Here is a 26,332-nt window from a genome sequence, read left to right as displayed (position 1 = left end):
CCGTCCACAGGGAGCACTGCTGGAGGCTAGTGCCCACCCCCCAAAATCCCAAGGGCATCACTGGGAGGGGGCTCTGCTGTGTGAAATGCTCCCTTCTCCCCGAGGAATAAAGTGAGTGCTTCAAGGAGATTTCTTCCTCACAATCCAGCCAGCGAATCTTGAAGGAGCCCCCAGCTATTGGAAGGTGGGATAAAGGTCACGGCGCTTCAAGCAACCTGGCAGGAAACGGCCTTAAGTCAAGTCTTTCTGGATGTTTCCTAAGATCTCTAGGAATGAGAGGCACTGTCGTCGGTTCTGAGGGAACGCAAAGACTGGGGTTCAGCCCCAGCCTCTGGAAGCTGGTCCCAGGACGGATTTCGCAGGTGATGGAAAAAGAGGAAGGCACTTGGGTGAGGAGGGAGGGGGCTGATGTGAGCCCTGCATGGCCTGACAGCAGGGACCCAGGACAAGGAGACCAGCCAGGCCGGAAGAAGAAAGGGTCCTCATGAAGGACAAGCAGGAAATAGGGGGACAGAGCAGAGTGGGGTCCAGGGTGCAAAGGCCCTTGACGAATGCCTTCATGGCTCACTGTGGTGAGTTTCCAAGTCTGTTGCACAATCACCTCTCTACTGTCTCACAGGCTCATGTGGGCCAACCTGCAAGCAAGAGGCTGCAGGGTAAACCCCAAACTGACACCACGCAGAGCTCAGCAGGCTGCCGGATAAAACACTGGCATCCAGTTCAATCTCAGATAAACTGACCAATATTCTAGCATAAGTATGTCCCAAACATTATATAGGACATACTTACACTAAAAAATGTATTCATTGTTTGTCCAAAATTCAAATTTAACTACGCGTCCTGTATTCTTATTTGCTAAACCTGGCAACCCTAAACGCACAGAAGGGGGATCTAGAGGAGGCTGCAAATTGGTCAGGAAGCAGAAGAACCGGGGGACACAGGGCGAGAGGCAGTGTCCGGGAATGAGCGTCCACAAGAAGGCGGGGTTGGATGTGTCCAGGAGGGGCGGTGAGCAGCCTCCACCTGGAGCTCAGAGGGACAGCCAGGCGCCCCCTGGACGGAGCCCAGGGAAGCCAGAGGCTGCTGCCCACAGGTGCTGTCAGCTGCGCTGCTTTGTGCATGAAGGACCCTTGGAACTGTAAGATCCCTTAGGCTGTCAGCACTCAGCTGACCTCCTCCCCTGATGCATTCAGCTGTCTCACCTACTCCCCCTCCTTCTTCCCCCACGAGGTGACATTCCTGCTGCCCTCTGCTGGGCCCTATTTTAATCCTTCTCACTTCTCACCTGGGGTTCCAGCCCAGGTCCTGCCACCTTCTCCCTGTCACGGCCAGGTCACAAAGGAGACCCAGCTCCGATTCCACATCCGTTCTAAAACCCAGTCCAATTGTCTGTGGCCCCTAAAACTGATGCCATTTCATTGTCACCAGAAATTTGAGCCAAGCATATTTGCAGTTATAAATAAAAGACGCATCTGTGCAGGCCGTTTGCCGGGGACGGTACGATGTTGAACAGCCCGTGTGTTTAGGTGTCGAGGGTTTCCTTACCCATGATCTGAGAATGCAGCCAGGGGCCCCGCAACTTGAAGCAGGACCGTGGCCCAAGGCTCCAGGACAGAAGAAGCAGATTTTTTGGTGGGCCTGGTGTTTGTAAATCCTAGGCTGCTAGCAAAATGTTCTCTGAAATTCAAATGACTCAGACATTCCTAGGAGACTGTTTTAGCTGAAAAACAGAATGCGTCCAGTTTCACAATATCCCTGCGTGGTTAAATAATGACTGAAGGGGCTTCATGGGCCCAAGGGAAAGCCGCACGGCTCTGGAATCAGAGAAGGTCTCTTCATCCAGACCATCCAAGCCCTGGGGGTGGTGCTATCCCTGGCTCCGCCAGCAGAGGGCAGGTGTCTCCCAAGTGCATATCTGTGTGTGGCAGGAGGAGCCGCCCCAGGAGGCCACCTGGGCTGCCAAAGGCCCAAATCCAACAAGCAGATGGCAGCTCCCAGCAGGTAGGCAGTGATCTACCTCGCGGTTCCACTAGTCATGCCTGAGGCCGCAGAAAAGTCCTGGGTGGGGAGGGAGGCTGGGTGCCTTGACGGCTTCTGCTTTCTTCTTAGGTGTCTTGATCAAAGCTTGAGAGAGTACTCCTAGAATGTGAAACAATCTTTGGCAAATTTCCGATGGGAGTGGCCTGAAGGAGGCGGCTCGGGAGGCTGTGCCGTCAGGCAGCGTCCCCCACACCCAGCAATGCATTATGTGGGCAGGCTGCCACCTGTGGGGAGGGGCCGGGGTCTCGAGCGTGGGGACTGCGGAGACCCTGGAGGTGTCCCAAAAGGTGCTCACAGGCAGTGGAGTCATGGTGTCCCCAGCGGGGGCCCTGCCAGGCCTGCACTGAGATGTTCAAGCCCCCAAAGCCCCCAAAGGAAGGAGCGGACGGCGGGGCCTAGAGTGAGTCAGAAGCCATCTGGCAGCGCGTGGGATGCAAGGCCAGAGCACGGGATGGCCCGCCTGCCCGGAGCTGACCGTGGGCGGCACTGCTGGCCCCGAGGCTCCCTGGGTTGCAGAGGTGTCCTCCAGAGAACACTCCAGCCCTCTGCCTGAAAGGGCACAAAGCCACCACTCTGTACGTAACGTTGCAGGACGTGTCTGGACTCCTGAACCTCACTGATGCGTCATCGAGGACCCCTGGCCCCCAGGTTCCCACCCTGGCACTGGGTGTGCAGCCGGTCCTCGCCCTGGGTGCTGAACTCCTGAGGTGTCATGTGGCCTGGATGCCAGCTGTCAGCAGCCGGTCCTGGGCCCCACCTCACTTCCTTTACTGTGTTCACGCCAGATGATTAAAATATTGTCAAAGAAAGCCATGAGCCGTCTCAAATCCAACCTCGGGCACCGACCTGGGCTTTGATTTTCCTGACTTAAACACTTAGAAGGCGCTCACTGTGAACCAGGAGCTGCTCCGAGCACTTTACAAACGTTAACCCGTGTAGTTTTAAAAGACAGTTCCTTCAACTTTGTTCTCTGCTGACAAACAGTGAGGAGAAGCCAGACTCTTTTGTCTGTTGGGTTTTGGTCACAACTGGTCTTAGCCGAGCACTGACTGAAGTCTGAGCCTGTCTCCTAGTCCCCGACGGGAGTGTCGGGGGCCTCTGCAGGGTCGCTGCTCTACATGATAGAAAACAGCGTGGGTGAAGGCCCCAGCACAGGCTGCCCCACGCGCGGCTGCCACACTCATCTCCTGTGAGGCTCAGGCACAGGGCGGCAGGCAGGAAAGGGGCCTGAACATCGGCCGTCTCCACACCCGCTCCGCCCGCACCCAAGTGCCAGGCGCGTTGCGGGGTGCTGAGCAGCGGGGTGGCAGGGCCTCACCGTCCCCGGGCCTGCAGCCTGCTCAGTGAACTCTGACTGTGCCGGGAGCTGCTGGCCCTAACTCACTCTTGAAAAGCAAAACACAGAGAGGGTGAAAAAAAGCAGGAGAGGGAAATGAGCTCACGTGTGCAGGACTTCTCCACAGAGAAATATCCCTGGTGAGGACCACGAACCAGCACCCACAGAGGGTGGGGCTTCTTTCTCACTCTTGGGGGAGAACCAGAACAACAGGAAACGCACTGTCAAGCATCCCCTTTGTTCTTGTACCCAATTCCAAGAAGAGCCACGGCAGCACACACAGACCCAGGAATACGCGATGACTGGGGACCCCCAGGCCCCATAAATTCAGCTCACTTTCCTTGGGGGGCCTGGCCTTGGGATTAAACGGTGTCCCCCCCCCCTGCTGGCAGCGCTCAGCACCCCACCCAGGTGGTCACAGGCGCTCTGCCGCCACCTAGTGGTCACCCTTGCAGCACATGTGCACCTGGGACGAGGTGGGGACCAGAGTTTCCTTTGCCGAGAAATAACGTATCTGTGAATTCCCTGCCTTCTTAATGAAAAATCTTGCGGTTCTGGACTGTGGGAAAGAGGCTAGCCTGTCCTTGCCAGATAAGTTTTTTGATCTGAATCAAACCTTTATTCCCTGTTTGGGGCACCAAGAACCCTCCTAGAAGCCAGAGCCTATTGTAGAGTGTGGTCACAGAGTCAGCCTGGGTCCGAGGACAGCTGGTACGCCAGAGGAAAAAGGTGCTTCATTACAGACAACTCTCATTGGCATCAAGAAAATGGAGTAATAAAGCTCATTAACTCTTTTCTCCTTGGGGGAAAAATGACACAAACACTTCACACATGGATTTGCAGACTTTGCCCCTGCAAGGACACGGCAGGACTGAACCTACCTTTTAACCTTGAACCCCGAAAAGCTTTTCCTTCTTCTAACAAGATGCTACAACCGTACTGAGGTTGGCATGTTCTGAGGCAGACTGGCTTTCTTTCTTTTAGGGGGGCTTTGGGGGGGTTCTGGGCCGGCCACCACTGCGGCCTGGAGTTCTGGGGCATGAGGGGCCTGGTCCCTCCCTGTGGCTCTTCCTTGACCCCACATAGGTCCTGGGGGCCAGTCCCCCACCCCCAGCTCTCCCCAAGTGGAACTGGCTTCCCTTTTCTTCTAACCTTTATCGTAACATGGCCTCGCCCACCCACTCACTCATTGTTGTGCGGGAGACCCTGCTCACTGCGCCATGTGTCGTGCGGAACGGCCTGCGGGGTCTCTGCTCCCGCTCCCCACACAAGAACGCAGGATATGGTGAGGCCAAAAAGGAACACCCACGGAGCCATAGGTAGGGGAGTCATACCACTATGGTCTCACTGGAGGCTGGGCCCACCGGACGCGCGACCTGCCGTCAGCCTTTCCGCCAACCGACCGACGACTCTCCTCCACTCTCCTCGACTCTGTTCCTCTCCTCTCTTCCGCTCTCCTCGCCTCTCCTCGGCTCTGCTCGGCTCCTCGGCAATCTTCGGCTCTCCTCCGTAGCCGCAGCAGTTATACCAGTGGCCAATCGGCTAACCAGCCACAGCCGACGGCCAATCAGCCACAGCCGACGGCCATCCACCACCCGAGCCAGCACCCTCCCACGCGAGGCTGAGAGCCTGTAAACTACTTTCTGGGGCTCTGTCCCCACACTCATCCATTCACGTCATTCCTCACCAGCCCCTCTGTCCCAGCTACAGGAGCTGAGCCCTGCCCTGAGGGAGCCTGCATCCAGCATGGGAGACATGTGAGAACAGACCAGAGCCCAGCGTCACAAATGCGCTGACAGAGGCAGGCCAGGGCTACGGGTGCACGGAGGTGAGGCCAAAGCCTGGCTGGGCTGGGAACAGAGACTTTCTGGAAGTGGCTCTGAGCGATACAATACAGGGAGAGGGAAGGGCATTTTGTGCTCCGGCTTAGTAGGTTCCTTCCCTCCCCTCCTCTCTGCCTCCTGCCTTTGTTTGCTGGTGTATCTAAAATTACCTTAGTCTTTATTTAAAGCTGTTGCTATGTTGGACCTTTTTCTAGCCTGACATGCGTACTCGTCCCTGTGCCTCCTCATCTCCCTCTGACTGTGAAGGCAGCAATGTGCTCCTGGAATCATCCCCAAGTGTGAACAGCCCTTTCTGTCTGCTCACCCTTCCTCGAGGCTTCTCCTTCTGGGGGTCTGGCTCTGACCTGTCGGGTTAGACAGCTCAGAGCCCTACAATACAAATAACCACGAAAGGCTGACTAGCTTTCCTTCCTTCCTTAACTTTTATATTTTTGACACAGACTATCCCACCGACTCTCCCACGACCCCCTCTTCACCCTCTTGTCACCTAAGAGATGGGGAACACTCTCTCTATGGCACAGAGTTGCCTCTGTAAAAGGGGGTGCCGACCCTGCCTTGGACTGCCTGGCTCAACACTGCTGCTGTCACCCCATCTCTCCTACGGGCCGTGGGGCTCCGGGGGCCCTCCTGCATTGTCCCTTTACTGGTCTCTTGTTGAGCGCAGACGCTGCAAACCCAGCATGCCTGCAACGCACTGTGGCTGCTAAGAGAAGGTAGCCCTTCGAGTCTGCCGTGCGTTAGTCTCCCGCAAACCCAGTGTCCCTCTCCCAAAGGCGGACAGCTGGGTCACTGAGAAGCAGTTCTGTGCCTCACTTTCCCACTGCTGAATGGGGGTGATGTGCAATGCCGAAGACTGAGGACCTGGCAGAAGGGGCTCTGGTGACACGGAAACACAAGCTGGGACAGTGGGCACTAGTCAGACTACATCAGAGCGAAAGCATCACGTCGACAGAGTTACTGACGAAACAGGCTGAGAAGGGAGACATTCTAGATCTTCCCCAAACTGAACAACAGTCAAAAGGCGGATGAAAGAGCTAATTCTGGATCCAAGGCTATGAATGGAGACTTGGCTTCTGAGGGGCAGCGGTGCATTGTGGGTAACAATGCCTAATATCCACCCTATCTCGGCCCACTGGGTAACAGCAGTGTGTTTTGGGAAATGACACCCCAAAAGGAGCAGATGAGACTTTCACGCAGAGGCAGAGCAGATGGTGACAGCCAGGAGGGATGAGGACGCGCAGACCAGAGAGGATGAAAGCTGCGGGTGAGGAAGGACACAGGTGAGGCTGTACCTGATGAGCTAAGTTCAGCAGGAGGTGGGTGGGGAGGGGAGTCAGAGCTCAGGAAGTGGGGAAGCCCTAGAAGAGAGGATGGAGGGGAGTGCAGTCCATCCATGACTGTCTCTACTTTCTCGGAAGGAGAAGGTCAGCTACCGAGGGCAACAGGGGCTTGAGGACAGTGGACCTGACCTGGAACAGTCCCCTGGGCATCAGGACCACAGAGGACCATGAGGCATAACTGAGAAGCGAGGTGACAGTGGACACCCTGAAGTGGGAGGTGCTGCTATGGACTGAATGTTTGGGCCCCCCCGCCCCCAGTCCATATGCTGAAGCCCTAATGCCTCTGTGTGATGGACTTGGGGGGTGTGGCCTCTGGGAGGCAGTAGGTTTAGAGGAGGCCAGGGCGGGGTCCCCATGACAGGACCAGTGCCCCATAAGAGGAGGCAGAGGCGTGGCTCAGGAGGCAAAGCCACATGGGGACAGAGCCCGAAGGCAGCCGTCTGCAACCCAAGGACAGCGCTCTCACCGGACACCAACCCTTGTCACCTTGACCCTGACTTTCTACCCCCAGAACTGGGAGAAAACACCTTTCTGCTGTTTCAGCCACACACCCCGTCTCTGGTCTTTCATCAACAGCCTCCGAACAAAGATCAGCACCAAGCTGCCCGCTGTCTGCTTTTCATTCCTGAGCCCCGAGCAGCCTGGCATAGAAGCCGACGGCAGACTCTGTGGTCTGTGGTCCGTAGGCAGGTCCGTCAGAAGGACAAGGGAACAGCAAGGGGATTGGCCAAGGTGGGGCTCCTCACCCACGCCTGGGGTCCCTCACGTTACAGCGACTGGGCCTTTTTCACAGGCTCATGGACAAAGGTGGAAATGGACTTAACACCAAACAGCGAAAGGCATTGGACAGTGTGGCCTATCAGGGGCGTCACGTGTGCCACGTGTGTGTTGTTGGGAAGAGACCAGTGACAAGTGGAAGCCAGCAGCGCTGGCCCGGATCAGGAGCCAGGAGAGGGGCTTTGCGTGTCACTGTGACTGTGTGGCCTTGGGCAAGCCCCTTCCTCCCTCTGGACTCTGCTGTCCTCTTAGAATGTTGAGAATAGACGCTTTGTTCTGCGGTCTTTGCCAGCTCTAACACTCTCAGATTCTGAGAACTTGAAAACACTGAAATATCCTTAGTTCAACAGTAGTGAACGGTGGGCGGCTGGGTCCCAGGGCTCTTCATTTCCTGCAGAAGATATTCCTGCCCGTAAGAAATACTTCCCGTAATAGGAAAAGGTGGATTGGACATGACTTACACCGAGCTTTTCAGAGACCTTACGGGAACTGTAAAGGCTGTCGTTCTGCATGGCTTGGACAAGGCCAGGGGGGAAATTTGGGGGAAACCCCAGGAAATGTCCCAAGAGCCAAGAAGCCTTGTGAGGAGAGGCTTTTTCCCCCTCATAGTGTGCTTGTTTTGCTTCCTTTTTCCCTGGCTTCCGGCCCGGGCCTGCTCTTCCTTCCTCCAGGAAGCCCTCTGGCTGCCAAGTGAGCTCCCCAGAGCTCCGGTGACAAAGCCCTTCCTGTACCCCAGCAGGAGCCGCTCTCTAGGGCACGCCTGGATGCTCACAGCGGACCAGGAGCCTCTCTGCCTCGCACCTCATTTGTGTTCTCCCTGAAGGCAGAATCCTGGCAGAGGCCCAATTTGGAAGCACAGGCAACGATGGGGCGGGGCCTGTGGCTCAGGCCGGGGTGACACCACGGTGCCTTATGCCCCAAACAGCACCCTTGGGGGCTTTGCCACTTCTCCTCCCCGCCTCTGCCTCCAACTAGAAATCTGAAGACGGGCCCCACTGGTTCAGCCTCAGAAACGAGTCCACGTGGGGGCATTACCAGGCTCCAGTACCGCGTTGGGCCACCAGAGTGCAGTGACACGGTGACGGGGTGCAGGCAAGGACCATCCCGCTGCGGGTTTGCAGAGCCTGGGGAAAGGCGCTGCTTATGCAAAACCCACTCAGAATTTCAAGGCGGCAGCAGCAGAGCGTCCAGCCAAGAGTAGGGCCGCACGACTGCACGCCCGCGCGTGGCTGGCCCTGGCTCAGGGGCCTCAAGGACCCAGCCCCCTTCACACCTACAGAGGCCCTGGGGCTGACTGTGCTCTGGACAGCCTGCCACCGCCAGGTGCCCCTTAGCCTGTTCCCCACCAGCTTGCCTGTCCTTTCTTCCCTATGTCCCGCTGACTCTGCGCAAAACACTTGGAGAAAATTCTATTTTCAGAGGAAGCCACTGGGGTGAAGCTTATGCAAAAGATGTATGATTTCACAACTGTCACGTAATTTCTCTCAGGAAAGAGGGAGCCCCCATGGGAAACAAGCATAGGGGATCCAAGCTCTGAAAACTTAACCCAATCCCAGGCTTCTCGGTGGCTTCTAAAATAACCTGGCAACCCATGGTTTTCATATTCAAAGCAGCCAGCATGTTCCAAAATATTTACATCACCTGAGAAAGAAGACTGGCCCAGAAGGGGCTCCAAAGCTCCTGGCCAATGTTTACATTTCTGTATCTAAGAGCGACAGGGTAGGGAACGGCTGACCTGCTGTGGGACCCTAGGACTGCTCCTGCCTTTTCTGGTTGTCAGCTCCACCCGCCCTCGCCCCGTGTAAAAGGAGGGTGTCGAGCGGGGGTAGCTCCCCTGCCATCCGGCTCTGACACCCTACCCTCGCTTCAGAAAGGTCTGTAAGACACAGCAGGCGAATGAGAAAGAAGGCATCCAATCTGACCGACAAGCTAAACAGCAGGTGGGGGCACGCCTCTGAATCAGGGACCAGCACGTCACATGTCCGAGCTCCCAGCCCAGTGCTGCTGAGGCCCCACACAGACTCGCACGTCACCACACACACACTTTTTTCTGGCCTCCTCCCTGAGAGCCAGCTGACAGAGGGCAGTGCAGTCCGAGTGTCCCCCTCATGGCTCTGTGACCTTGGGCAGGTCCCGGACCCCTGTGGGTGTCCTGACTCCCAGGGTGCACACAGGCCTTGGATGGGCCACACAGATGGAGCACGGCCGTCATTAAACAAATTGTATGACTCTCTTGAGTTCTAAGCAAATGCCTCATAGAAAAGGCTGTCTAGCAGTGACAGGTAATTTCTGTGCCCAAAGCCGTTTTCTGAGGAGAAATGGGCCTTGGAGGCCTGATGTGAACGTCTGGTCTCTTCTTACCCAGCACCTCTAACCTCTGTGCCTCGCCGGAGGGACCCATGGAAACCGGGGAGTTAGGCGGGCAACGGCGGCCCCGGCACCTACCCTTCTCTTTGGTAATCCTCATCCAGATTGGACAGGAGCTGTGAGCCGGCCGTGGAGAGGTCGCCCGCGGCCAGGGGCAAGTCCCGATAGGCCAAGTTCACCAGCTGCCCGGCAGCAATGCTCTTGGTTTCCTCGTCTACTTGTTGCGAGATGACCTCAACTTCGGAAATTCCTCCTTCCGTGGCCGGCCTGCGCGGGGAGGAGGCAACAGAGGAGTCATCCCTCACCGGCAAAGCACAGTCTCCCTTCCCCGGGAAGGAGGGAAAACGCGCTGGAATCGGCTGTGCTGCTGGCAAGTTGGGGGGCCGCCATGCTCCCTGTCGGCCACCCCAGGGTCCAGACGGAGGCCCTAACGCCCCATCTCTTCCCCGGTTAGGAAAAGTGGGAAATGGGAAGAAGAGCTGCTCAGATCTGAAAATAGGAGGCTCAGGGCAGGGCCTTCATCAGTGGGAGGCAAAGACCCACATGGAAACTCAGCCCACCAGCAAGAATGGGTTTAGGCTCGTGATTCTGGGTCACTGGACTGCGCACTGGAGTCGCTGTTTCTATAAATTGTCTCCTGCGTTTCTTTGTGAAGCTTCCTTAGGATGTTTCTAACATCTGTAGCACAACAGACAGCAGGTTTTTGTTCACAACTGGATGTACTGACAGTGGTTTGGAGCCAACCAAGAGACCTGGGGAGACCCCAGCGGCCTTGGGGCCGTGAGGACAGAAGGGGCCGCTGTCCCTGGGGACCAGCTCTCCCGACCGGAACTGTTCCTGTGACAGCATCACTTTGAAGGTTGAGTGCGAAATGGGGTCACTTCATCAAATGTCTGCGTGGTGGGTCTCCTCCCGTGTTACGGTTAGGCTCACGCAAGGACCCCCAATCACCCACAAGTCCACTGGCGTGGCAAGGCACCTGGACAGGGGCAGTACCACCTCGCAGCCCACCGGGGTATCTGGCAACTTGTGGTGGCATCTGTGTTTGCCACAATGACCAAAGGGCTCACCACTGACCTAAGTAGGAGTGGGGACAACTAAGAACTGTCCTACCCGAACACCCCCAGCAGCCGTGTGGGGGTCACTTGGCTCAACTTCTTGGGGCGCCATCTGCCGTCCCTCCAACACACCCTTGACCCTATTGCGCCCAGTAGCTTCAGAGGGGCTGCATCTTGTCCCGCCAGCCAAATAATGAGGATGAGACAGAAAACTGGTTTGAGTGCAGAGGGGTCAGAATGAAATCTCTGAGGGAACTGACAGGCCACTATCAACACTGAGGGGGCGGCCAGAAAGAGTTTGGGGCCCTGGTGCCAACTCTAATGCCAACTCCGCGGGGCTCCTCTCAGCCTCAGTCTCTCCAGCGGAAACACGAGGAGGTGATACAAACGCTCCGTTCCCTCTCACTCGTGGTCCAATATGGACGAGAGAAGTACGGACCAGGTGGGAGGAGCCCTGGAGTGACAAGTTCCCACACTTGAGTGGGGGCTCCAACTTCCACACTGCTTTCCACGTAACCAGGCATCCTCAGCGGCAGTCAGCCAGGCGTTAGGCGCTGCATCTGCCTGCTTCTCTTTTGCCTGAATCTTCCAGGCAATTGAGGCAGACGTGGGATTTTTATGGGGACGCCGCAGGTTGGCTGCCTAAACTACCCAAGTTCACCAAGTAACTTCCGTGCCCCAATTCTCTTTGCTTTTTGCTGCCTGTCAAGCACAGACAACAGCACTCATCACTGCGGGACACTTACAAAATGACTCAGGATGTCGTCACAGCATGTGAGGCTTCTCAACATGCTGGAATAAAAGTGGGGGTATTCATAGGGGGAACCCAGCTCCTCCAGATGTTTCCCCAAAGTAGGTGCTAGGTTGCATTTGTTCTTTCTTCTGGAAACTCAAGGAAACCGCGGAGTGGGGACTGAACATTAATGTTCCCGGACGGCTGGCTGAGTTCTGAGATGGACAGGAGTTGGCTCTGAGCCGCATGGAGCAGGCCACCTCTGCCTCCTCACTGGCCTGCGCTCTGCCGCCTCCTGCCGGTGCTCAGAGTGGCCCAGCACTGTTTCAGGTCACGTGGGCCTCAGAAGACAAGGCCTCCTTTGGGGGGAGTCAGGTCCCACAGCTCAGAGCCTCAGTACTGAGGCTGCACCCTGGTCTTGGAAATGAGGAACAGGAGGGTGGACAACATGTGTTAATGTCTCCATTCTTCACCCCGCTTTGCCACAGGCCCCTGCTGAGCCTGCCATGAAAAGGCGGCGTGCATCTCCCAACCCTTGAGTCTGTGTTCGGTTACGTGACTTGTTTTGGCCAATGGGATGTTAGCAGGGGTGACACAGAGGCATTAAAAGGCGCATGCTCTTGCCCCTGTGATGTCATCATTAGAAGGTGACCAGCCCAGCCCTGGGGAAGGGGAGAGACACACTGAGCAGAGGCCAGTCTCCCCCAGGCCAGCTGACAGCCAGCGAGCCCACAGGTAGGCCTGGGCCCGCGGGGGCTGGCGGAGCTGCCCAATGGCTCCCGCAGACACGGAGGACCAGGCGCTGCCTGCTGGATCCCCGCGGGTGGCGTGGCTGGCTGGCAGCAGCACCGCCGTGGCAGCAGAGGGCAGGCGCACGCTCCGCGGGGCAGCAGCCAGGCCCCTAGCCCCTAGGTCGCGGCCAGTGCTGTAACAAGGGGTGCTGTGCTCGTCTTGGTGTTTTGTGGTATTTTTGCCAGTGATGCAGCCACAAAACCAGTGACCGCTGCCCGCCTCTGGCTCATGAAGCCGCCGCTAGGAACCTTGTCAGGGTTTCTAAGCGCCTGCGCTTCCTTCTGTTGGTTCACCTTAAGCACTTTCTATGTTGCCTGGAGGTTTACTTCTGAAATGCTTCCCGTTTTCCGGGGCCTCCTGCTAAAGCAAGTGTGTGCGGTGGTCCCTGCCCGCTGGGGCACGGACACAACAGTCTGCATGGCAGGCAGAATCCTCTGCTTCTTTGAACGAACAAACCAGGTGACGTGAGTGAGGCAACTCAGAACAAACAGGGGTTCTGCTTTTGAATGTGGGCTCGAGGACGAGGGCACCGGTGCCCCCTGGCCTCCTGCTCTGGTGCTTCTGACGCTAGTCCCCCCTCAGCACCCACGGGGAGCACACCCCAATACTACTTACTGGGGGCTGCTCATGGTGAAAGATGCAGACAGAGCCATGGGTTTTCGTGCTGTCTAGCGGGGCTCAGCTGTCTTGAAGCTGGACGCCAACATTTCCAGGCATGAGGTCTACGAGGCACACAGGTGTGGAACCCTGAAAACAGAGAGTTGAGTAGGAATTTATTACACGCAGATGCCAAACCGAAGCCCGCCTAAGCTGACCTAGAAACAGGAAGTCCTTACATTTCCTTCACAGCGATGCTGAACGGATTCTACGATGACCCCCTGGTTCCCCTGTCATCTCACAACAGGCACAATTTCTCTCTTTTGGACAGATGAAGAAACAGGCTCGGCATGACAAAGTGACTTTTCGGTGTCACACATAGGTGGCAGGGACCCCAGGCTGATTCCTAATCCACAGCTCTTTCCACCAAATGTGCCTAAGGAAACTAAGGTACTTTTATGCATCAGTTTTAGGAATCTCAATAAGGTTTGTCTCCAAAATCTCAAGTATTTTCCCACAAATTTCTTTCTCCCATTTCCATCCCTTTCTTCCATTCCCTCTCCACCCATCCTGGCTTCCCTCCCCTCTTCTGAATGGTCTCTCAGTGAGGAAGGGGGCAGAGAGCCCAGCTCCAACTCACTAGCCCATCACCTTGGTAAGTTACTTAGCTCCTCTGTCCTCAGTTTCTCCACTATAAAATGGGAACAATGGAACAAAATAAGAAAATTCACATAAACACTTAGAATAGTGCCTGGAAAGTAGTGTTGTTTTTATAATGTTATAAATTTAAAATGCACAGTCTGTTGACTCTGAGCACATTCCAAAGCATTTGGGTGGCTGAGTGTAAGATTTCTTCTTAAAACCTGGACTAGATACATAGAATATACTTTTCTATAAACCAGTGCTCTGGTTCCATCTGGAAGTCTCCAGGGAAACAGCAACAATCCGGCAGGACGTACACAGATGAAGAGACACACCCAGGTTCTGGGTGATTCTGCACAAGTTACTAGGTAGGTTACTCAAAGGGCCCCCCTTTTGTAAGTTACTTCCACTGCAAGTTGCTTTTCCTACAATATCAACAGGATAAAACCTGGCTCCCTCCTGAAGCTCTTCTCTCAAAGGCAGCTGAACTCAAGAGACAAAGGGAACAATCGTCTGTCCTGCAAAAGGAACGTGTGCTCTGAGGGTGAGGACGAGGGGAAGATAGTAAATTTGCAAAGTGGGGAAGCTCCTTTAAGTTCTGTGTAAATAAGAAAAGTGAAAGCTCACGGTAAAGAAACTTGAAGAAATCTTGGGCAAGTCTGAATTTAGAAGAGCTGGAAATAAGAGATGGACAGCTCTCTAATATCAGAAGGGCTTTAATACAGATGATCACTGGTCCCACACTGGATGTTTGGGGGGCAAGAAAGGACAGGGGACAGCAGCTGGGAGAATCTGGATGGACAGTTCATAACCAAACCTAAAGTTCACTTTACCTTAGTCTACCTTAGTCTACCTTAGTAAGGAGGGTCTCGCCCTCAAAACCAGAACTCTTATTTGTAGTGTTTGGGATTGTGTGTTAATTATAGCATAGACTTGATAAAGTCCTTCATTCCACAACACAGATTTGATCATTCTCAATCATTTTTGTTCTCTTTATAATGTCTCAAGCTAACAGACTTCCTAGTAGTCAGACGGGACATGTGATGGCCCAACCTCAACTAACAATGAAGCCAGGATTGAGGTCCCCACAAATGGAAGACCACGTGAGCAACAGCCCTTCCGAAATGGTGTTTCACCATGTTGTATTCCCACGTGAGAACTTTACACACTACACGCGAAACCAGCTCTCTGGGGATATAACAGGAAGCTCCTTGCAGGCAAGACTGAAACACACAAAACTCTAAAATTTGTGTGTACCCTTAGTAGTGAAGACAAATGAAAAATGACAAATCTGTATTTAAAAATAATAAGCACGAACTTCTACACTAATATAGTATTGTCAATATAAAACATAAGCAAAAACCAGAAATAAAAATGATAAAAAATTCCTTTTTAATTTTACTTTTTGGAAAGGAAATTTCAAATATATAGAATTGAAGGTACCCATCACCTAACCTCAAGAGTTAGCAGCTCGTGGACAGTTTGTTTTCTCTACATTCCTGTCCTTTTCCCACCCCTCGTGGTTATTTCCAAAACTCCTAGATGTCCTTTCATCCATTTGTAAATGTTTCAACATGTAGCTCCAAGGTTCAGGATTCCTTTTAAAAGGCATAACCACAAAACTAGCATCACCCCTAAGTCAATAATATTTTCTTAATGTTATTAATTGACAAGGCTTTGTTCACATCTTCCCATTTGTCCTGTAAGTTTTTAAAGGTTTCCTGAATCAGGAGCCAAACAACTTGCACACATTACGACTATGTAGCATGACTCTTAAGTCTCATTTAATCTGTAGGTTTACCCCTCTATTGCATTTTCTCCATGCAATTTATTGGAAAAATTGGGTCATTTGTCCAAGAAAAGTTTCCCACACTCTGGGTTATGGTGATTGCATCTCTTTGGTGTCATTTAACATGTTCCTCTGTCCTCTATATTTCCTATAAATTTTAGTCTGTAGACTCAGGTTCAAAATTTTTTTGTGAAGACGATAGGCATTGCCGTGAGCTCCATTAGGAGACAGATAATGACCTTTTCCTCTTTTTCTGATATTAACAGCCTTGATCATCCGAGATCCATCAATTCATTAGCGTTTGCTAAAAGGTCATATTGTGATTTCGTCCTTCATTTATCAGGATCTAGGGAGACAAACTCCCCCTCAGCAACTATTTGATTCCCTAAAGTACAGTTCATATAGAAAAGGAAGGATAAATGCTTAACTTCCCCCCTTTATTTACTGGTTTTCCAAATAACAAATTGGTATCTTATCTTCCAAAGTTGATCAATGAGGTTTTATTTACGGCTGTTTCCCAGGGGCTGAGCTGGGGGAGCGGCCTCCCTGGGAAAGGGGCGGCAGAGCCCTAGAGCAGAGGTGTGAGGGTGAGGAAGCAGCAGCTGGCATCTCCAGTGCAGGGCACAGGGAGGCAGGTGAGAGGAAGAGCATGTCTGATGGACAGTGAGTAGCTGCTTTAGTCAGAGGTTTCGACTGTAACAAGCAGCGAATTTCAGAAGGCAAGATTCCTTAACATGCTGTTATTTAAAAATATTTTCCAAACAAAACAACACGCAGAGCACACGCCTAGCAGGAGGCAGGTGTGGTCTGGCACTCTGTAAGTGAACATCTGAAGTGCAGGCCTACTGTCTCACAGAGCTGGTAAAAGCGGCAGAGAAAACCTAACCCCCAATCTGAGGGTCTCAGGGTGGAGGGCTTCATGGGGGCGGTGCGATCAGTGCCTGTATAAGAAGCCTCCAGGACTGTGAAAACTAAGGGTGCTGTGGAAGAGGCCTACCCGGTCTGTGGCGCTGTCACAGCAGCCTGAAGGGACTAATACAGCACCTAATTTTTCATCGCCTGCTCACCTGGTGCTAGGCTTGGCCATGGGACTGGCTTTGTCAGAGTAGATTGTAAACTGAGATGGTTAATTTTAGGTGCTAACTTGACACATAAAATAAAAGGATTATTTGGTTAAACATTATTCTGGGTGTGCCTGTGAGGGTGTTTTGGATGAGATTAACATCTGAGTCAGCGGACTAGGTCACCCACCCCAACGCGCCAATGTCGGGGGGCCTCATCGGAGCCGTGGTATGCCCGAATGCCACAAAAGGCTGAGGAAGACAGAACTCTCTCGTTCTGCCTCAGTGCCTTTCAGCTGGGACAGCAGTTCTCCGTCAGACTCGCGTTCACACCATGTGCTCTCCTGGGTCTGGACTTCTGAGCTGCCATTGCAGTGTGAGCCAATTCCATATATAAGCCTTTTTCTTGAAACACACACACACGTGCCATTGGCTCTGTTTCTCTGTAGAAGCCCAGCTAATATGTCAGCAAACAGGAAAAGCATGCACAGCTCACCTGGTGAGAGCCGTGGCCATGCCCAGCACAAGTCTGTCTGCCTGGGCCTGCCCTCTCGTTTGCACATCCCCCGGGCAACGCGCAGGCCCCTCACCTCAGCCAAGGCCAACCAACCAGCTGCGCCCCCAGCCCACCACTGAGTGCCTGAGCTCAGTCATGACCGGAGGAACCACCCAGCTATGCCCACAGACTCACAAGCTAAATATTCGTAAAGGTGTCGCACATAATTTAAAAAAAATTATTCTGTCGTCATTTATTAGCACCTTCTGTGTTCTAGGAACCACGTTACACATTGAGATTATCAAGATAAATAAGACGTGGTCATAGCACTCTAAAGGGACTTGTGGGCTAGTGATGGACAACAGACGCATGGACAGAAATTACAATTCCAAGGGGTGAGAATGACAAAACATCACAAAAGAATGTTTTGAAAGCTGCAAACTTCCTTAGAAATACCAAATAACTAATGACTGCTCACTGGCAGGTGCACTGTCCCCCCTTCATCCGGCCATCTGTTAAGAAAAGTTTTTTTTGTAAGCCCACCAAGTTTTGGGGGTGGTTTGTTAGACGATTATTGTGGCAACAGATAACTGCTACGTTTTAGACAAATGCCCACTGCAGCACATACAATGCCACAAAGATGCGTGTGTCTAAAACGCTGAATTTCTCTCCGTCCTCCCTTTGACCCTCCGCCTCTCACCTGAGGCCCCTGTGTTAACACCAGGTGTGGAAATCCTTGCTCACAGTTATGCCAACGTACAGGCACATACTCATGTGGCTTTGTGTTTAACAAAATAAAACCAACTCTGTAATTTGCTGTCAGCACTTAGCAATATATGATGGACATCTTTTCTGGTCAGTAGATACAACCTCACATTTTTCTAATTTCTTAACTCATGCACACACACGCAAGTTCACAGACATGGCTTCTCACAGTCATGTTCCCAATGGCTCCTGTTGCTCCTCTGCCCGCTCCCACCACAGCACCTGCCTCCCGCTGCCGTCCCGCAGGACGTGCGTCCAACCCGCGGACATCCCCCCTCGCTTTTCTGTGTGCTTGTATCACAGCTTACAGATCAACATTCTGTTGTTTGTTCTACTCAAAAATACTCATCCTTCACCCTTACCTGCTTTTCGCTTTCCCCTCTGCAACACCTTGTAGAATCCCGAGTCAAGCAGTGAAAGCTGAATTCTTTCTTTACTTCACTAGGGCTGGGTAGCATCTACTGTGTGGACGCTCCGTAACTTAGTCAGCAATTTCCCTGTGGAAATTTTCAGATGCTCTTTTTGGCCACTGTGAGAAATGCTACAGTAAACATCCTGCTCGCCTTTCGTTCTTGTCAATTCCATCACCTCAACAACCCGGAAACCCACGCCTCCGCTTCTTCCAGCCGCACTGCCACTGCTTACCTCCTGGCCCGGAGATTCCCCAGCTGCGTCCTCACACTCGGCCCAAGTCGAGCACGCCCCGGCGCCGGCGCTCTCCATCCCACCTCCCAAGAGGTCTTTTTCCTCCAGAACTTAAAAACTAGATGTGTGACTCACACACAGTAAAACAGTCATAAGTGTGCAGTTGGATGGGTGTGAACAGAACCAGCACCCGGGTCAAGATACGTGACATTTCCAGGGCTCTGCAGTCACGGCCCTGCACCCAGGGGCCCTCCTGACTCCCGCCCCAGAGACTGCTGTGGCCGCTCTTACACTGTCTGTAAATGGACCCCCCACCCCCACCCCAGCGTGGAGGCCTGGTGTCTGCATTCAGAAGCTCGACACACTGTCCGGGAGAGTCACACAGGCGTTTGCATTCACGCGGCTCGGGGCACTGACGTGTAAGAACCACGGTTCATTTTCCATTCACCTGTTGATGGAAAATCCAACTGCTCCCAGCTTGGGCTCTTATGAAAAAGTTGTCGTGCAAATTTTGTGGAAGTCTTTCTCGGACATACATTTTTAATTTTAGGTAAATATCTAGGAGTGGAATTGCCAGACTGTAGGGCAGGTGTATGTTTAACTTTATAAGATTCTGCCAAACATAGCAAAGTGGCTATGCTATTTTAGAATTCCACCAGCCATGTGTGAGAGTTCCAGTTGCCAAAAGAAGTCTTTTAAAATGCAAATCTGTCATACTATTTCCTACTTAGAAGTCATTTCTGGCTCCTGCCAGACACGCTCATACACCCCGGGAAACGCGCAAAGGCCTCCACGACCTGGGTCCCGAGCCCCATCCCTTCCCCAGACGCCCCGCTCTCCAATCACACCCCTTTACAGAAGCCCTCCCTCGGCCAGAATCCCACTTCCTTCCTCATTTGCATAGCAAATCTGTTTGCAGGTGTTTGCGGATGACTTCACACCCCTCTGAGCTGTTGCTGGATTCTGTCCCCCTCAACACCCAGGGTACAACTCCATTACACACTCCACTCCAACCAGCACTAGCCACACGACCTTCTCTCTACCTGGCCGGCCCTGCAAGACACTCTCTCGCTCCCTTCCCTCTCCCAGAGTCTACTGATGGCTCCCACCAGACCCGATGTCAACTGTGCACAGAACGACGAGTGGAAACTGTCACAGTCCCTGACCCCACGGAGCTCAGGGCAGAGTGGAAAAGACAGAATCAAGAACACAAAGACCATCAGTTTTAGGAAGGAAGATTCTTACTTTGAGGTAAGAGAGAAGGGCAGGAAAACAGGGGAAGCTCCAAAGAAAAAACACGGGCCCTTGGGAGAGGCCTCTCACAGTCATATGGTTGGGGCCACTTTCCTGACTGCACACAGAGCCACCAGACAGCCACTTGCTATCCCTGTGCCATGGACTCTGCCCACAGCCACAGCGGGCAGGCTGATGGAGTGGTGACCGTGTACCCGGCCTGGTGCTGAAGTTTTCACTACACTGTCACAATAATTTGTCAAAATATACAGTTTTAGGCCCAACTTGTGGATATTTTACAATTTACAGAACTTGGGTTCAGGATAGGTTAAGAACCCTGCCGGGTCTACACTGTCTGCGAGTGGCTGAACCCAATGACAGGGCCCCTGTAAGAGGCAGAAGAGGAGGGACACAGACACAGAGGGCAGTGCAGACCTGGGCGAGGACCCCGTCCGTCTGCGTCCTCTGCCAGGAGCCAGGCACCCTGGAGCCTGCTGGTCCGTTTCCCTCACTGTTTCAGATGGTTTGCTCCAGGACGGCCTTACGTCCCCGTCAGTGACCCGGGCACAGAACGAGAGGCTACAGGCAGTTTTTGCCAATGTGTGGGGGTAACTTGCATAATGTGTCCCCCGAGCTCTGGATGGAGGGGCGAGGACTAAGAAGGCGGCTTGGGAACCTGGAGGGTGACCCGGGCACAGAGCACAGTATCCTCTGCCTGAGACAGGAAGGATCAGAGAGAAACCAGCGTCGGTGTGCATCGCAGGCGACCTGACGGAAGGGGAGCTCGGCGGCTTGTCCAGTCAGTGGCGTGGCCTGAGCGTACTGTCCCAGCTGTGGGCACAGTGTGGGGGCCTGCCTTCTGGTGCCCTTCTGCACAAATGCCAAGGTGGCAGTAAGTTGGACGGTAACTAGAGTGATTATTGGTGGAGCAGCTCATGGAACAGAAACCCATCCCAACAGGAGAAAAGGAGCCTTTGGAACAATCCCCAGTGTCCACGGGAAGCTGCAAAGCTGTGAAGGCCCTGGGCCAGGGGACAGGTGGCCACACCAGCAGAGAGCAGCAGGGCTGTGGGAACCAGTCCCGTCTGCGGAGAGCAATACTGCAGAGTGACCTCAATTAGAGGAGGCAGGAGACCCAAGGGGCGGGTAGTGTTCCCAGTTTGGAATGGTGCCTTCGGGGCTCTTGACAGAGGGCGTCACTGAGCATGTGCCTCCCTGCTGCCAGCACAGAGGGAGCCCTGCTTAGAACCCGCGTCCGTACGCCTCGCAGCTCCTGCAAGTCAGGGCCTGCCTGGTCTGTGCTGGAGGGGACTCATCTATTCAGCAGAATCCAAGACTCTGCAGCCCAAGCACCTTTTCCAACTTCAGGGTGTGTAGGTTGAATGGTGTCCCCCAAACTCACTCAGAACCTCAGAACATGACTTTATTTAGAAACAGGCCTTTGTAATCAGTAAAGACAAGGTCATCCTGGATTGGGGTGGGCCCTGAACCCAATGGCAGTGTACCCCCAAGAGGCAGAAGAGGAGAAGCCGTGAGAGGACAGAGGTGGAAACGGGAGTGACGCCTGTCACAAGCCCAGGGACACCTGGGGCCACCAGAAGCGGCAGGAAGGAACCTCCCCCAGGGCCTCTGGTGGGAGCGCAGCCCTGCTGACACCTGGGTCTTACACCGCTGGCCCCCAGCACTGGGGGAGGCTAAATTTCTGTTGTTTTAAGCCCCCCCGTGTGTGGTACTTCGCTACAGCAGCCCCAGGGAACTTGCACAGGAGCTGAGGTCCCTCTCCCTACAGGGCAAGTTAGGAGCTCTCCAGCCCCTACGTTCACCCCCACATACAGGTGCCAAGAAAAAAAATCTGCTGAATAAACACATTTCCCAGATTTTGAATTGAGAAGTGTGATGTCCCCTGATGCCCCATGAAGGGCTCAGTCATAACACTTGACAGCACCTGGGAGACCAAAGCCTGTCTATCAAAAAGTCGCACCGTGTGGCTCCAGCCAGGCAAATCTACTAAGTGTCAGCATGTGGCCTCCAGTTTTGTCCTCTCAAGGTTGAGTTAACCTTAGCATGATTAGCTAAATCACGCTAATCAAGCTCACAAGACATAAAATTTAGGCCGCAAATGTACTCATTAATATGTGTGTGAGAAAGACAGAAAGCTTCTCATCCAGTATCTAAAACGCCCAAGTTCACCACCAGAGCCAGTCCGCCCAGTGGGAGCTGATCAGAGACAGTACGTTGTACGGAGTCTGAGCAAGGAGTCAGGGCACCACCAGAAAGCAAAGGTGGACTCCATCCCCGCCACGGACAAGCCCGGCGGCCTTCCCTGCACCACAACCATCCGTCTCCAGCACCGGAAGTTCAGGCCAGCCAGTCTGAGCAAGACAGAATGGTTGTTTAAGGCACTGCATTGTGGGATAGTTTGTTCCACAGCAGCAGTAACTGGGACATCCCAAATGAGAAACGTTAGCCCGACTACAATAGTAAAGAGAAATGAAAACAAAACTATATATAAAATCTGGAAATAAAGCACGTGTGTCGCTGGCTGTGAGCCCCAGACTTCCCACAGAGTGTGACAAATATCCATGAACTCAGATGCACAGGAAGCTTTACCCCCCACACAGAAGCACTCGGGTCGAACGCAGACTCTGTTGAAAATGTGGATGCCACCCGTGTGACACCGGCCAATCGTGCTGCAGTCAAGAAAGCCACGGCTAAATCTCTGATCATCTCCAACGTGTCACTGGATAACGCCGCATCGTTTGACACAGACCAAGCCCCAGAGCTGCCTACAGTGCGTAATTAAGGGTTCCCGACGTGCTAAGGTTTCCTCCTGCCACACGCCACTCATCTATGCTTGACTCTTCCAAGGAACACAAACGAAGTACCATCTGTACAGCCAGCTCTCCGTGTGAGTCATTCTGTCCTGCAAGTTTAAGGCACCGCCTGGCTCAGCAGAGCAATGATTCTGGGCTCCCTAAACTACTGAGCCCGGGCCTGTCATTCGACAGGCTGCACTCGAGGAATCCTCTGATGCTTCTTTTCAAAAGTTGGAAGGTTATCTTCGGAAAAGAAGAGTAATAACAGCCTGAATGTGGTTACAAGCAGAAATAGCATTATTTCTCTTTAATCTTTGTCTTCAAACTGACTCCATAATTTTCTGGGTACTCACACTTTCAAGAACCACCTCATTTCAGCAATTGAGACTAATTTTAAGGTGTTTTTAAAAAAACTCATCTGGTTTAAATCAAGTCTCCAGTCTCACATCCAGCTCAAACCTCGGGTGGCCATAAACAAAACAGCACAGACTGGGTGGCTTTAACAGAAACCTCTCACAGTGCTGAAGGCTGGGAAGTTTCCGACCAGCGGGCCAGTTTGGTCAGGGTCTGGGGAGAGCTCTCTCCCTGGCTTGCAGACAGCTGCCTTCTCACCATGTGCTCACAGGGATGACAGAGAGAAAAAGAAACCTTTCTCTCTCTTCTTATAAGGCCACAGTCCAACAGATTAGAGCCCTGTGCTTACGACCTCATGTAACCTGTCTTACCTCCGAAAGCCCTCATCATCTAATACGGTCACACTACGGGTGTGGGGACAGAGCCCCAGAAAGTAGTTTCCAGGCTCGCGGCCTCACATAGACAGGTGCTGGCTCAGGTAGTAAATGGCCATCAACTATGATTCGATGGCCGTCAGCTGTAACCAGTGAGCCATTGACTACTGATATAACTGCCGTGGCTACGCTAGCAGGAAATGGGGGCTAGCAAGAAGATGGTGGCTGGGCTGGCAAGCATGGATTGCTGTTAGGATGGTGGGTTGCGGACAGTGTGGCTCCAGCCTCCAGTGAGACTATAGTGCCGCCAGCGAGAATATAGTGGTATGACTCCCCTACCTATGGCTCCGTGGGTGTTCCTTTTTGGCCTCACCATATCCTGCGTTCTCTTGTGGGGAGCAGGAGCTGAGACCCCGCCTGGCACCCCGCACAACAACGGGTTACGACATCAATATATGTATTCAGGGGGTGGGGGGGGCATAATTCAGTCCATAGCACAGAACGTGATCTCTGGAGCCCCTTCCTCCCGCGACCAAGTCTGGAAGGTTGAAGGTGCTCACAGGTGTGTGTGGACTGAGTAATCTACCTTTGCCTCACTGATCCAGAAATGGTTCAGGGCTTATTTCGAGACTATTGGCTGGTGAGCGCCTCAGGGTCTTCTGTGTACACTTTGCCTTTTCAAAGGCAGTTTACACAAGTCAAATGTGCTCTCTGGCCAAAGCAGGTCTCTCCCAAGGTCGGCAACGGTGGCCCTTTACCAAAGCATAGAGTGCCCATCATCTGACTTCATCCGGAAGTGCCTGACCCGCCGTCTTAGAGCAGCTCTGTGATCAAAAGCTGCCTCTGGTGAGGACAGCTGACCCTCCTCAGGTCAAATATAATTTCCTCCAATGGTAACCAACTAAGATTTCTCCGGAAATATTATTTTTGGTTTAATACCCTTCTGGTATTCGGGGCTCCTAACTACAATGGCGGTAGAGACACTCCAAGGATGGTCACGGCAGCCCCAGAGTGTGTTGCATTCAGAATGGACACCGTTAGGGGTGAGCTAGTCTGAGTTTCTGTCCCCACTTTACTGGCTTACATCTCCTTATTTACAAGACAATTGAAAACTGATTACAGACACGACTTTTCTTTAATCGGGCAGCCCCTCCTCTGCTCCTCATTCAACTTCAATTTTAAAAGTTTAAATTGCAGCTGGTGGCCAGGCGAGCCTCTTATTACACGGCTCAGCGTGTCCTGGCAGCCACAGCCCTCAGCACTGTCTCCTCTGGCAGGAAGGAGAGGCAGGGCAGGTAGTGGGGCAAGTGGCCTGAGACCGGGGCACCCTCTGGGAAGGGTCAGAGCAGTAAGTAAACTAATTGGGAGCTCAAGTTAGGGCTTTTAGCCTCCGAAGGTGTGTAAATGGGAAGTTACAGTGATGGAAGGTGACTACAATGCGTCGAAACAAAAGAACAGGGAGAAACACTGTAATCCCTCAGAAACATAAATAAAGAAAACTTTTTGATTAGGCACACTCATTCAATCCTCTTCCCGTCGGCCCTATGACAACTACTCTTCTTCCCATTTTACAGATGAGGAAACTGAAGGCACAGAGGTGCTCTCAAAGTCCCACAATTAGCAAGTGCTAGAGCCAGAATTCAAACCCTGGGCAGAGCCCACACTCGCAGCCACTTCTGCAGCCGCCTCTCGATAGAACAGGAAGGACGCCAACAGAGGAAGGAGCTGTGACAGGGAGCATTTCAAGGAGTAGAAGTCAATAGAGTCAAACGTTGCTGAGCCATCAGGAACGAAATCTGAGAAACGGCCACAGATTCAGATTTAGGCAACCACGGGTGACCTTTAAGAGTTCTGTTTCAGTAGAGGAGGGAGGGCAGGGGTTCCTTGTAGGACATCAAACAGGCAGTGACAGCAGATAGAGTCCCAGGTAGAAACTGACAGCGAAAGGGCAGGGAGAGGAGGCAGAGAAATTTCCAAGCTTTTCTTTGGAGACTATGCCGAAAACAATGGAACACTTTCTTTATTTGAGGGATTACAATGTTTCTCCTGTTCTTTTGTTTCGAAGGACAAAACGAACACATTTTAGTAGTCATGGTTAAAGGAGAATTAGCAAGTGTCACAGAAATTGTTTTTTAAAAACACTATATCAAATTCAGGTAAAATACGAAGCTCTAACTCTTTCAAGGGAAACCATCATGGGGAAGGCTGCCTTATATAAGGATATATAAGCATATATAAGGATATGCTGCGTTGGCTGCACATACTGGCAGTTCTGGAACTAGGGAGGGAGACTGAGGGAATCAGGGATGAAATAACCCTCCTGGACTTGTTTTCAGCCAAGAGAAAGCAGTTGAAAGCATGCGATGACTGGGGCCTCAAACTCAGAGAGCAGCTGCCCTATTGCAGCCTAAACTCCCAAATACCTGGGCTGCAAAGAACAGAATACTGATGAAAATTCTGTTTCAATGAGCTGCGGGAACTCCAATTATCAGCCCCTGATAACTACTGAGTAGTTTCTAGTACAATTGAAAATCAAGTATTTCACTTAAGCCGGCTTTAACTTCTTTTGTGATTCAAGATTGTTGACAATGAATAAGAAACTCATTTTAAAGAATACCAAATTAAGAAACACCTGGAGAAAAAACACATGTCACCACTAAGTAGCTTACACGATCAGTCACAGAAAGACAAGTATGGCAGTTGCCAGTGCCTTCCTCAACAATGTATTAAAATGTTCATTACATCAGGCACTGCAATGCATGCTAGTTATGCAGCTGGGAAAAGTTTTGTTTTCTCCCCCTACCTCCAACAAAAGACACTCAATGAGGGGAATAAAAAGATAATGCTTAAGCATCCATAGTTTCCCTACGGCTTTTCCCAGCTCAAGCATGTTTCAAGGGAAAGCAGTATGTAGTCCAGAAACATTTTTACGTCCCTCAAATTGACCATTGCACCAAAAAGGGTGCTCACCTCTGCATTAAATAAAGTCCTGCTGGAATAGAAGAGCGTAGACTAGTCCACTTTTGGATGCTTTTTAATTATGAGATTTCTGACTGAAGAAGAGTGATGCTCCCCATAGGAAACCCCGTTTCCTCCCCAGAAATCAAACCACCTCCCGCTGCTTTCTGCTTCCTCCCCAGTAACACCAGAACTCATCTGACTGGAAATGCCCAGGGCAGGAAAACTCCACCTCAGCATTTCCATCATCACTGGGAAGGGGTTCTTCCAGAACCAATGTTTTCCATGAGGCAAAACCGCTCTACAAATTGCTTC

At 52.5% G+C, this 26,332-nt stretch overlaps 1 protein-coding gene across 1 annotated transcript in view; it reads right to left on the bottom strand.

The window, feature by feature from the left end:
* TMEM266 (transmembrane protein 266) overlaps nt 1-18,151 on the bottom strand; it is a 44,526-nt gene extending 26,375 nt beyond the window's left edge. The window contains 3 exon segments of the mRNA XM_019751196.2: nt 9,783-9,971; nt 12,903-13,034; nt 18,000-18,151. Of these exon segments, the coding sequence (XP_019606755.2) occupies nt 9,783-9,971; nt 12,903-12,940 (227 nt within the window). The 5' untranslated portion in view covers nt 12,941-13,034; nt 18,000-18,151.
* Between the last annotated feature and the right edge of the window lie 8,181 nt (nt 18,152-26,332).

Source organism: Rhinolophus sinicus, linkage group LG13 (genome assembly GCF_036562045.2).
Source record: "Rhinolophus sinicus isolate RSC01 linkage group LG13, ASM3656204v1, whole genome shotgun sequence".
NCBI lineage: Eukaryota > Metazoa > Chordata > Mammalia > Chiroptera > Rhinolophidae > Rhinolophus > Rhinolophus sinicus.
This window is presented reverse-complemented; position numbering and strand designations above follow the sequence as displayed.